Source organism: Caretta caretta, chromosome 4 (genome assembly GCF_965140235.1).
Source record: "Caretta caretta isolate rCarCar2 chromosome 4, rCarCar1.hap1, whole genome shotgun sequence".
Lineage (NCBI taxonomy): Eukaryota > Metazoa > Chordata > Testudines > Cheloniidae > Caretta > Caretta caretta.
The window spans coordinates 41,193,118-41,205,156 of NC_134209.1; the positions used below are offsets into that span (position 1 = coordinate 41,193,118).

General features: G+C 42.7%; 1 protein-coding gene across 3 annotated transcripts in view; it reads left to right on the forward strand.

Annotated features, from left to right (window-relative positions):
- Positions 1–1,827: 1,827 nt before the first annotated feature.
- The window catches only part of NPNT (nephronectin), a 94,944-nt gene continuing 84,732 nt past the window's right edge, over positions 1,828–12,039 (forward strand). Inside the window, exons 1-2 of one of the 3 annotated variants that reach the window (XM_048846653.2) lie at positions 1,828–2,110; positions 4,926–5,026. In XM_048846653.2, the coding sequence (XP_048702610.2) occupies positions 2,037–2,110; positions 4,926–5,026 (175 nt within the window). In that variant the 5' untranslated portion in view covers positions 1,828–2,036. The remainder of the gene's footprint in view (positions 2,111–4,925; positions 5,027–12,039) is intronic. The other 2 variants (XM_048846650.2, XM_048846651.2) reach the window with 2 other exon arrangements.

Consider the following 12,039-nt stretch of genomic DNA (forward strand, 5'->3'; position numbering starts at 1 on the left):
AATTTGCAGCTCCCAATACCAGTGGAGGTAAATTTGACCCCCATTTTCTTCTGTCACAGATAATTAATATAATTATGTATCTGTCCAACCATTTGAATTTTTACAGCTTTTCCTTGTTAATACTACAATAAACACACCCAGCCTATTTACAGGAAATCTTCCATAAATTACTTCTCCCCTGTGAATGGCTAGGTCCATACAGGGATCTCTTAGAAAACAATATTTGTGACCTCATATTAACTTGTATTTAAGAAATAATTTTATCCATGTACTTTTACTGCACCCATCATAGTAATATCTAGGTAAATGAGAGTTTTGCCATTAACTTCAATGGGAACAAGTCCCATATGCACAAATGAAAAATGGTACAAATTCCATCTGAGAAGACCCATGTTCTCCATTGTTTACATAGGTCTCTTAATTGACCCAACTTCTAATAACTACATGCATTACTCATAACATCAGTTGTTTAACACTGCACTATATTATTAGTGTCAACTACTGTACTTAACTGTATACAGAATACATACTTATGTAATCTGTATAACTATACTGTGCCAAACGTCAGTCTGTGTACTTACAAGTTTGTGCTTTCTATCAACATAAATAAACAGGTGTCTGAGTCATTAAAAAGAAATTGTTCATTAATATATTTTTGCTCAGTATTCGGAAAGACTGAAATGTACCATAACCAGTGCTTGGCACTGTGGAATGTGTTTGATAATTAATATTTTTAAATTACAGTTTGCACTTTTAAAACTATTACTAGTGACCTCAGTTGTACACACCTTTGCCATCTCTCTGGCCTGGATAAAAGCAATGCATTATCCTGGGATGCAAAGCCCTTAGAAAATTCCAGCTGGTACAGCAATTCTGGCTACTGGGAGCACACAAAACCTGTCCTCTGCTCTCTGCACTGGCTTCCCTTAGACTATTGAGTTAAAATTCAAGATCATTCTTTATCTTCAAGGCTCTCAGTGTCTTGAGCCCAGGATAGCGACAGTATCAACTAAAATTCTGGGCTGAGGCTTGTCGTTGAAAACTGTGCCCCTCTGGCACAATGGAACTTCCCACCACCAGGGCAGAAACCTGAGCAACCCTCTGGAACTCAGTGTAACTTCTCCCCCTAGTAAAATAAACCAGGCTTGGGCTGTGGTGCAATGTATTGATCCTGCAAGGTGCTGAGGGCTCAGTACCTGCTTCGCACCTTGCAACATCAAGCCCCCTTACAATTTTTAAAATACTTTCATCCTGCCTAAATTGCACGGAATGAGATTCTGCGAGGCGCTTCCAGGAGGTGAAGCACAGACGGGCAAAGCCCATGGAAAGTGGGGGGAGGGGCGGCAGTGGCTTTAAGCCCATCCGCTTCTGGGCTGGCCCGGGGGCCCAGTGCAGCCCCTGGCGGGAAGTTAAACGGAAACCTCCAGCCGCAGGGGTCTGGGTAGCGCGGTTTGGTAGGAAGGTATTTGTACAAAGCCTCTACTTCGTGGCAGCGTCGCTTTATTCGCTGCCAGGTGCACCGAAGATGCGGAGTGCGAGGCAGGGGCGGCGGCGGCGGCGGCGGCGTGTTGTGAAACCGGCCCCTTTGGCCAGGGGCTGGTCCTGACGGAGCCCCGAGAGCCGTGCAGTGCTATCCCCCCGGCGGGGAGCGCGCCGCTTTCTGGTTGCCCGAGCGCAGGGGCTCGCTGGAGCTCGGGGAGTTTGCTCGACGCCGCTCCGCTCCCTTCGCTTCCCCGGCGCCCCTGCTGGCGGCGGGCGGCGCCGCCTCGCCCCCGCTGCACCCCCCGCGCGCTGGGAGGGAGCGCGAGGGGCTCGCGGCTGCCGCGGCCGGGCGGCTCCCACAGCAGCCAGGATTAGCAGCCGCCGGAGGCCCCCGCAGTTCAGCTTTCGGCGCGGCGCGGCGGGGCGGGGGGCGGCGCTGCGAGTGCCTGGGAGCGGAGCGGCGAGCAGCTGCGGTGCCCTGCATCCCTCCTCACGCCGCCGCCGCCGGGGCCCCTGGACTTTTTTTTTTTTTTTTTTTTTTGCTCCCTCCAAACATGGATTTGTTCTTCCTGAGGTTACTCGCGGTGGCCTGGCTTCACCTGGAGGCTGCGGCGGAGTTTGACGGAAGGTAAGGCGGGGGGAGAGAGCCCCTCGCCAGCACTGCCCTGGCCAGTGGCTCCCGGGGGAGGCAGGTCTGTGGGGAGAGGCAGCAGAACATATAAGTGTAGTCGCTTTCCCTGGGGGTTTTGCTTAGAGCAAAATGTAACGAAAAGCACCTGCAAACCCAGCCCCCCCCCCCCCCCACCCCGCAGAGCTCTCAGGCACGGAAGGGGCTCGTGGGGGAGAGAGAAAGGTACAGGGCTGACAGCTTGCAGGCACTTGAGCCGAGGGGATTTGAGTTGTGCCGTGGAGTTGATAGAGGCACCTGTGAAGCTCAAGAGACACCAGCCATTCAGCTCTCTCCGACCCTTTCTGGCAGAGCCAGTCCTGAAGACTTGGCATCTAAATATAGTCCGAAGTTTTCAGTGTAGCGATCTAAACCTGTTTTTTCCCCTCGTGGTGGGAAGCTAAGAAAAGGAACCAAGGAAAACTCAACGCTGATTGTCAGGTCATAAACAAGTTGGTCTCATTGTTTGTATCTTCAGTTTAGGGAATGACTGAGCAGCCGCAATTGATTGTCCTCTTTTGAAACTTCGACTTACCTAATGGCAGGATTTTATTTTTTCTAAAGAGACATCTATGATAGACAAAAGTGAAGAACTGAATAAACCGTTTTTACATGTGCGGTGGAGGGATGAGACTTAGCATCTTATTTGTTTTTCTTTCCACCACTAAAAAAAATGTGTGGCCACCCCAGATTTAACCTTCATGAGTCTCTCCCGCATATCTCCCTTTCGCACTCATATATATTAGTGTGTTAAAATAATTCTGAAAAGCTACACATAATATAGTGTCTTACATGAACATATCTCAGCTGTAAAGAGATGTGAGATATGCATGCTATGACAGGTTTGAACAACTCCAGAGTTCTTTTAACTTTATTATGCAGCTGATACTCCTACAGGCTACATCAGTACAGCTGAAAATTCCAACCTGTGTATTATCTATGTATAATTCATCACAACAAGTCCTGGATGATTTGATCCTTTAAAGCAGGGAACCTATGGCACGCGAGCTGATTTTCAGTGGCACCTCACACTGCCCAGGTCCTGGCCACCGCTCTGGGGGGCTCTGCATTTTAATTTAATTTTAAATGAAGCTTCTTAAGTGTTTTAAAAACCTTATTTACTTTACATACAACAATAGTTTAGTTATATAGTATAGACTTATAGAAAGAGACCTTCTAAAAACATTAAAATGTATTACTGGCACACAAAATCTTAAATTAAAGTGAATAAATGAAGACTCGGCACACCACTTCTGAAAGGTTGCCGACCCCTGCTTTAGAGGATCATTAAAAATGTATGTAGAAAGTCTGACTGATGCAAAGCATTCTCACTTCTGGAGATTGGAGTTCAAGCTAGGGTCAAAAACAAGTGAAGCCTTGAGGTTTTAGCCTCCAGTGGAATCCTCTCTACATTCTCTCTTCTCCACTCTTCTTCCCCACTCCCCAAGCCAAAAAAAAAAGCACACCTGGCTGTTGTAAAGCTTACTGTGGTCTTGAAATGAATGAACTGGGAAGACTGAATTGGTTTCTTGCTTCTCAGGACTTTGTTGACAGAGGTGAACTAGCTGAGGCTAGTGAGAAGTAATGCACCCTCTTGCGTATCACCTGGCATAAAGCAATTTGAAGAGGTATGGGGCTTGGTAGGCAGTCTTTCATGGCATCTAAATTATACAAATTTTATTTATACAAAGTGTGTGTATACACACACACATTTTGTATATATATGTGCCTATAAATTAAGTATTGTTCCTGATGATTATTATTAAATCATCAAATAAATTATTATGATTATTATTAAAAATTATACACAAGTGCTTATGGACATATACCGCAAGATTTTTAAAAATGCTTCATATAACATACAAACCTAAGTAGTGCCAAGAGGCATTTAAATAATATACTGAAAAAAAATAGCAACTCAAGTTTAAACATGAATCTAGATAAATGAAATGTGAAAATAAGTGTTGAGGTACAGGAATGTGTGTAATCAATATTGTTAAACTGTGTCAAATTTGGTGAAATATTTAAACACAATATGGGAGTGGTTCATGTATAATGAAAGACTGAATAGGTTTTCAAATGAAAACATTAACTTTGCTTTACTGTACATGGAAATCAATTAACATGCACATACCAAATATTTATTTTTATTATTTGTTCAAATAGTTTTTTCTTGCTTTGTTTTACATTGTTGTTAAAATGTAATAATTTTATGACATTGCTTTCTGAATATTTAAGACTCCAAATGTAACCTATTCATTTCACAGGGATGAGACCAAAAAAAAAAAAAAATTAAACTCCCCCTTTTCCCATTATTGCCTGTTTGCAAGACAGAAACTTGTCTTAATTTTTGATTTCTAGGACAGGTTTTAAACTTAGCCATGAGTTCAGATTTGTGAAATCAAGTTGAAACACTGTTGATGACAGTTTATTACTTATAAATATTGTAAAATTCAGATATCTAATATTGCTTATGACCATCCTGTGAGTGGCAGCAGTGAGCATGCTACAAAGTATATTAGGTGCTGCTATTTCTGGTTTTAAAATGTCTCTTTGGTTAACACACCCCGCCCCCCCCCCCCCCCACCCACACACTGTCAGAGTTCTACACTAGGACAGAAATACTACAGACTAATATTAAAGCAGATATTATAAATATTTATGTTAACCAGAAAGATACTTATTTTAAAAAGTAGCATGGATGTTCTTTAAAAAAGATTTATGAATTGTAGATAAGGGTGTTTTTGTTTTTGTTTTTTTTAACTATCTTGTGTAGGTGGCCCAGACAAATAGTCTCCTCTATGGGATTGTGTCGGTTTGGAAGTAGAATTGATTGCTGCTGGGGCTGGGCCCGTCAGTCATGGGGGCAATGCCAACGTGAGTATTATCACTGCTGGGGCTTTTAGCCACTTAGAAGGGGCTTGTACACACCTATGACTAGATTTCACATATTCACATACACACATAATTGCAGGGTTTATGACATAAATGGAGCATATTTAAGGGACACGGTCAGGTTAAAAAAACATACATTTTAAGAAGCAATTTGTGTTATTAACAGCACCATAGATAATTAAAGCTGAAAGAAATATTGAACCTAATTTACTCTTTTGCTATTAATACTGTTGGTTGGTATATTTTTTCATTAAATTTTGTTTAGGCAATGAAAATAGACAAGTCAGTTTCTCTTTTGTTTCTCATCAATTTCACTCTCTAGCTCTCATGGCCTAGGAGAAGGCTGCAGTGTTTTGGATTGCAAAAACTGCAGGGAGGAAATATTTACATCCTAGGGAAAACAAACAACCTATTGCTAGAATTTGAACAAAAACATCTTGGAAATGTTCCTTATTGGTGTTAGGTTAAAGCCTTCTTTTATAACCCAATCTACGGGTTTAAATCAACCTGACAGTGTCCTTTTAATATTAATAGAGACATATCTGAATTTTTTTCCATTGTTATAACTATTGATAATCATATAAATAAGACTTCATTAAATCAATTTTAAAAAATAGCATTACACTGGTAAGCAGAGCAATGCAAAAGTGCAGATTTTTTTCCAGGGTGGGAGAAAGAGATCTCAGTTACATTTATAGGTTTTCACCCTGAAAACACTTAACTCGTGGGTAGTTTCCCATAGGTGTTTGCAGGATCAGATCTTTGGAAACTTTTGCATTTTAATCCAGAGGCAAAAGCTTGCAAAATTAGATGAATTTCTGCCAAACAATATACAAGCAGAGCTAAGAGGTGAACATTGATTACTGCTCATTTTGCAGTGCTGTGAAAGTAAAGCAGCAGGTGAAAATGACAGCAGAGATCCCAGTCTAGTCTCTAAGCAAAGGTTTTGGTCAAATCTGTAAATAAAAATAATAGTTACCACTTATAAAGGGAGAAGGTTAATACAGTACAGGATTGAAAGGATAATAAGATGACTAATTAAAAATAGATGTAAAGTGCTATTGGAATATAACAAGCATGAAATTCTATTTAGCACCCATGAGCCCACATCATCAGTCCTTTGGATTTTAGAACTGCAGTTTGTAAGAGAAGTAGTCATTTCCCTGATATAAACATTTGTAAAGGGAAGGATTGCGCCCAAGGGTAATAGAATCTATGGCCATCTTTTATAACACGAATATACAAATGAAAATCAAACCGAGAGCATGTGTATCATACTACAAATACTCTAAGCAGCAAGGCATAAGTGAGTTTTACTAAATAGTTCTCCTGGTTTCCCTTTCCCCAGCTAAGTTCTCACTTTTGTTGTGACAATGAGCTGAGCTCACCAGGGTGGTAACATTCAGATGGAAACCAATCTGTATTTCATATTTGACCTTCAATTCCCCACCACTGCCAATTCTGCTTTGATGTACGTCCTGTATTATAGTTTCAGGAAGTGAATGGCTCATGGTGATAATGGCACAAAATACGTAATTAAAGTGGAAAGTGAATTTTTATTGCCCTATAGCAAAAATAGTGATGAGCTTAATTTTTTCAGTTTTGTGTACAGTTGGCATGAAAATGTCCCTACAGTTCTAGGAGTAAAATTTGATACTGTCTTGAAAGTTACAGTGTTGCTGTCCTAAAGCAATTACCAGCTATGAAATGGGAGGGTGACAGAGTCCCTCATTCTGTCTCTTGGCAGCATGGAAGACATCACACAAACTTTAAAGATTTCTCCCCCTTTTCCCTGTGGTCTGTATTCTCTTTAAGTGTGTATGTTCCATGTTTCAGAATTATGGTAGTGTTCTGAATATGTCTCAAAGACACAATTAACCATTTTCTAACAGAAAATAGAGGAGTATTCCATCTCTTTAAAAATCATACTTTCATAATATTTCTTATTTAGTCACAGGAGCTGTTTTTAGTTGACCCATAAATTGTCCTTGAAAATCTGACACACAGATTTCAAAATCATACTGCTTAGATTTGATTCAGGCACAGAGTCAAGTCCAAAATTATTCTAAAAAGGAAGTTAATTATGGATGGGCCTCCCTCTACTTATTTCTTAACTGACATGTCTAAGTGACTTTGTGGGCATGCTTTCAAGTCTACTTATGTGAAAAATGGGCATTTGTTTGCTATTCTGAAAATTTCATATCTTCTGTTTCAAACTCGGTGGAATATTTGGTAATTTATTCCTGATATCACTGCTTCCAACAGGGATAATTGGAAAGTATGTCAAGGCTACAAAATTATTATTATTACTTATTTAACTGCAAAGAGGCATCTGATCCTAATGCCTTTAGAATTCAGTCATAGAAACAAAAGGAGTCAGATGCTTCCTACATGTGTATTTCATGAACTATGGGGAAAATGGTTCTATTGTTACTGTGAGGTTTTTTCATACACACGGGTAACCATATTATTGCAGTCTAAATTTTGTATTAGAATTTTATTTTAGATTAAGGGAAATAACAAAACAAGGAAGAACAAAAGCTAAGTGTTCATGAGATAATACATAGTTAGTATTGTCTCTGTCACATGCTGCATCAACTATGCCTGACAAAATGGCAGCAGCTCCTACAGACCACCAGTTTTCAATATTTACAGATGTAGTACAAAGAAAACAGTTGCCTTTCGGATGTCATGGTGTCTCTCTGCTGTTTGTTCACATTATGCTACTTACTGCTTTCGTTACTGGATGGTACACCCTTCCCCTTTTGCTACTGATTCTGTTTTTGAATGATGTTAAAAGCTTAGAAACATTGACTGGCTGCAGTTCTGATGTCATTATTTGGGTGGCCTTGTATTATAAGGGGCTGCTCTGTTGCAGCAAGCACATCTATACTAATTCCCACTACATAAATCTTTCATATTTTTTCTGTTCGGATTTTGGAATTGAATAGGGATGATGTAATTCATAGTGACTGTAAGAATAAGTTTTTTTCAGATTCCCTTTAAAATATTTTGTAGACTAAAATGGGGGCAAAAATCTCCCCCTTATCTCTCTTCTGCTATATTTTTTAAAACATAAAACTCCAAGCCTATTTACATCATCTTCACTCTCAACTAGCTTTTCAAAAGAGCTCAAAGATGGATTTTTTCAGTGCTCCATGCCCACAGTTGAGGCCACATTTTCAAAAGACCTCAGCACCCAGCAGCTCCCATTGAGACACTTATGGCCAAATGACCTCCAACATGCTGAGCTCTTTTGGAAAAACTGGCAATTCCTGTTGGTGCTTAAATGGGAGACAAACTCTTGTGTGGGAAGGGGAGGAAATCTGGCTGATTATGGATGCTGAGTCCTTTAGAAAATTCTGTCCTGTAGCTCATGATGGGAGGTTAAACTAAATGAAAGTGAATCTTTCTGATGCTGGCAACTAAATTGCAAATCTGCCCTCAGCTATCCATTTCAGGGTGCTGGTGGTCAATATGAGAGATCGAGCTGGAATAGAAAAAGGCAATCCAGGCCTCGCTGGGAACTTTCAGAGTGTTTACTGTACAGAGGGAAATCACTGAAAAGTTTCCAAAAATGCAGGTGTGCAATTATTCTCCTACTCCCATTATGGTAAAATAAAACTCCCAGTGAGAGCAGAATCGCTGTCTATAAGCAGGCTCTCAATATGCACAGGACTTCTTCTACTAGCCATGTGTTTTCTTTGCCACTTCTGAGCCCACTATTCAGTGGAACAAATCTCATTTATGCAAAGATAAAAAGTATTGAGTGAGAATTAAAAATAAACCTACAATGGACCAGACTCAGAAGTGAGAAGAAAGTCTGGAGGGAGTTTAAATTGGGGTAACTTTAGGGTGACCATATTTCCCTGAATACGGGGCATCTGATAAAATTACTCATTCAAGCGAGTTCAATGGCAATCAATCAGAACTATGCTGTACAACGGTCTGTTGTACAATGTTCAAATTAACATCAAGCTGACTGAGCCTCCATTAAAAAGAAATATTGTGTAGCTGGATTTTTTTTATTTACCTTCTTATCTTTAAGGCTTTAGGGTTCATACAGGGAAGGGTGACACATGACCCTCTCCCTACCCCCCAGACAGGGAGGGGTGACCGACTGACCCAACCATCCTTGCCCGGCGCTCTCTGCCCTCCATGCTTGGCTGGGCCCTTGGGACAGACCCGCCTCTCACGGTACCTGGAACCGTGTCTTCCCAAGGCAATACATTGGGGGAAGGGGGGGGAAGCACATTCAGGGTCACATGCCCTCCCTTCCCCAGATTTCTGCCAGGCTTCACACCAGAATGTGGACAGCAGCTGCCTTTTGGCACTGTGTGGGAGGGAAGGGACGGGAGCTGCTTCCAGTTGCAGGGGAGGATGAGGGGGAAGAGATGACCTGGCCCGTGTCTTTGCTGAGCTTATCTCTTCTCCTTCGAGAGTTGTCCCTGTGGGTGCTCCACTTCAGGTCAAGGTGCGTCCCTGTGCCTTTGATCAGAGATTTTCGCAGCAGTTCCCATACAGGCCATGCACACGTGGTGCCTGCCTTACGCGCTGTCAGTGCTTGAACAGCGTGTGCACGGCCCGGACTCCTCAGTTCCTTCTCTACCATCCACTGCCAGAGACAGAGTTTAGCAGTCCCACTAGTTTCACTCTTCATAGCCTTTATTTAGATACAGTTCAAGTAGTTAATTAGTTTTTTGTTACTTATTTAGATAAGTTTTAGTTATTACTTATCTCCTATTTAAAAAAAAAAAAAGTCTTTACCTCAGAGTTAGTGACTCCCAATATACCTGGTTCTCCAGGCTTCAAGAGATGTATAACATGCAGAGACACCATCCCCAACTCTGATGGCCATTCTCAGTGCATACGATGTTTGGGGGAATCTCATGTACCCCCAAAATGCGTACTCTATAGTAAACTTAAAGCCCGGACTCGGAAGGACAGTGACCTCAGACTGAAGCTCATCCTCCTGGAAAAGTCCCGGGCCAGCAGTCTTCCTCCCGACAAAATTCACCACCGACATCCTCAAAGGATTTAAAAAAAATGGCAAAGAAATGACTGGCTTCCTTCCCTCTCAGGGAGCACAATCTTCCAAGCAGTGGTTGACGACTTCAGCTCCGTCAGTGCTGGCCGCTCCATGGCTCAGCACGTACACTTCTCCAGGCACTTCCGGCACCAACTGTCCATCGATGGCCACATGCTCCGGTGCCCAGGCTCAAGGCTTTGAGTTGCCCGCTTCCAGTGTGGCACCGTCGGTCACTGACAAGAACCCAGTACCGACTAATGTAACGACACTGATGCCACGAACTACTGCTGCAGCGCTGATGGATCCAAATTTGGCACCGATTTAAGCTCCGACCCCCCATGCTGCCTGTGCCATACTTCTCAATGCTGACCCCTGGGTCTGTAGCGCCTACACCATCGGCACTGGCTCAGCATGATGTGCCTACAGTGCAGATACTGCCTCAGGCAGCTATATCAGCACAGCACAGAGCACGGCCAGTACAGACTCTGCCTCCTGCATCGGCCCATTCTTGATGCACGGCACTTCACCATTCAGCACTGTCAGCCGCCACACTGGTCCAGTTTCTCCACCATAGAGACCTGGCTATCTCTCCCACCCCAGAGTCTCCTCTACTAGGCACTGATCTCTCACCGGAACCATCAGCACCTTACTTACAGCTAGCCCCTGCTCCTTCACACCTCTTGAGTGAGGAGGAGGAGGATGTTGATGGCGTTTTTTCTCCACGCTCTTCTTCCCCTGTGTCAAGGTTCCTCCCCCACTCTGAACTCTAGGGTACAGATGTGGGGACCTGCATGAAAAACCCCCCTAAGCTTATCTTTACCAGCTTAGGTCAAAACTTCCCCAAGGTACAAAATATTACACCCGTTATCCTTGGAATGGCCGCTACCACCACCAAACTAATACTGGTTACTGGGGAAGAGCTGTTTGGACGCGTCTTTCCCCCCAAAATACTTCCCCAAAACCTTGCACCCCACTTCCTGGACAAGGTTTGGTAAAAAGCCTCACCAATTTGCCTAGGTGACTACAGACCCAGACCCTTGGATCTTAAGAACAATGAACAATCCTCCCAACACTTGCACCCCCCCTTTCCTGGGAAATGTTGGATAAAAAGCCTCACCAATTTGCATAGGTGACCACAGACCCAAACCCTTGGATCTGAGAACAATGAAAAAGCATTCAGTTTTTACAAGAAGACTTTTAATAAAAAATAGAAGTAAATAGAAATAAAGAAATCCCCCCTGTAAAATCAGGATCGTAGATATCTTACAGGGTAATTAGATTCAAAAACATAGAGAACCCCTCTAGGCAAAACCTTAAGTTACAAAAAAAGTACACAGACAGAAATAGTTATTCTATTCAGCACAATTCTTTTCTCAGCCATTTAAAGAAATCATAATCTAACACATACCTAGCTAGATTACTTACTAAAAGTTCTAAGACTCCATTCCTGTTCTGTCCCTGGCAAGAGCAGCACACAGACCCTTTGTCCCTCTCCCTCCTCCCAGCTTTTGAAAGTATCTTGTCTCCTCATTGGTCATTTTGGTCAGGTGCCAGCGAGGTTACCTTTAGCTTCTTAACCCTTTACAGGTGAGAGGAGCTTTCCCCTGGCCAGGAGGGATTTCAAAGGGGTTTACCCTTCCCTTTATTTTTATGACACCCTGTTAAGACATCTGTGACTGGAGGACATCTTCGATCCCACTCCTCATATACCAGGGAATTCCCACCTTGGTATGGCCACCCTTGGATGGGACTACCCATACCCTTCCCCGGCCAATGGCCATGCTGGAATCCCTGGGAATCTTATAACAGACATTCTAGCACTCGTCCTACCTCACGCAGAGAGGATCATAGATCTCCTCCCCCAACCACAAACAACGATGCTGAGCTACACGACGAACCAACAGCTTCACCAGCAGAGGACGTTGCGCCTGACACCTCTCCAACTAATAAACACTCATCTGTCTTG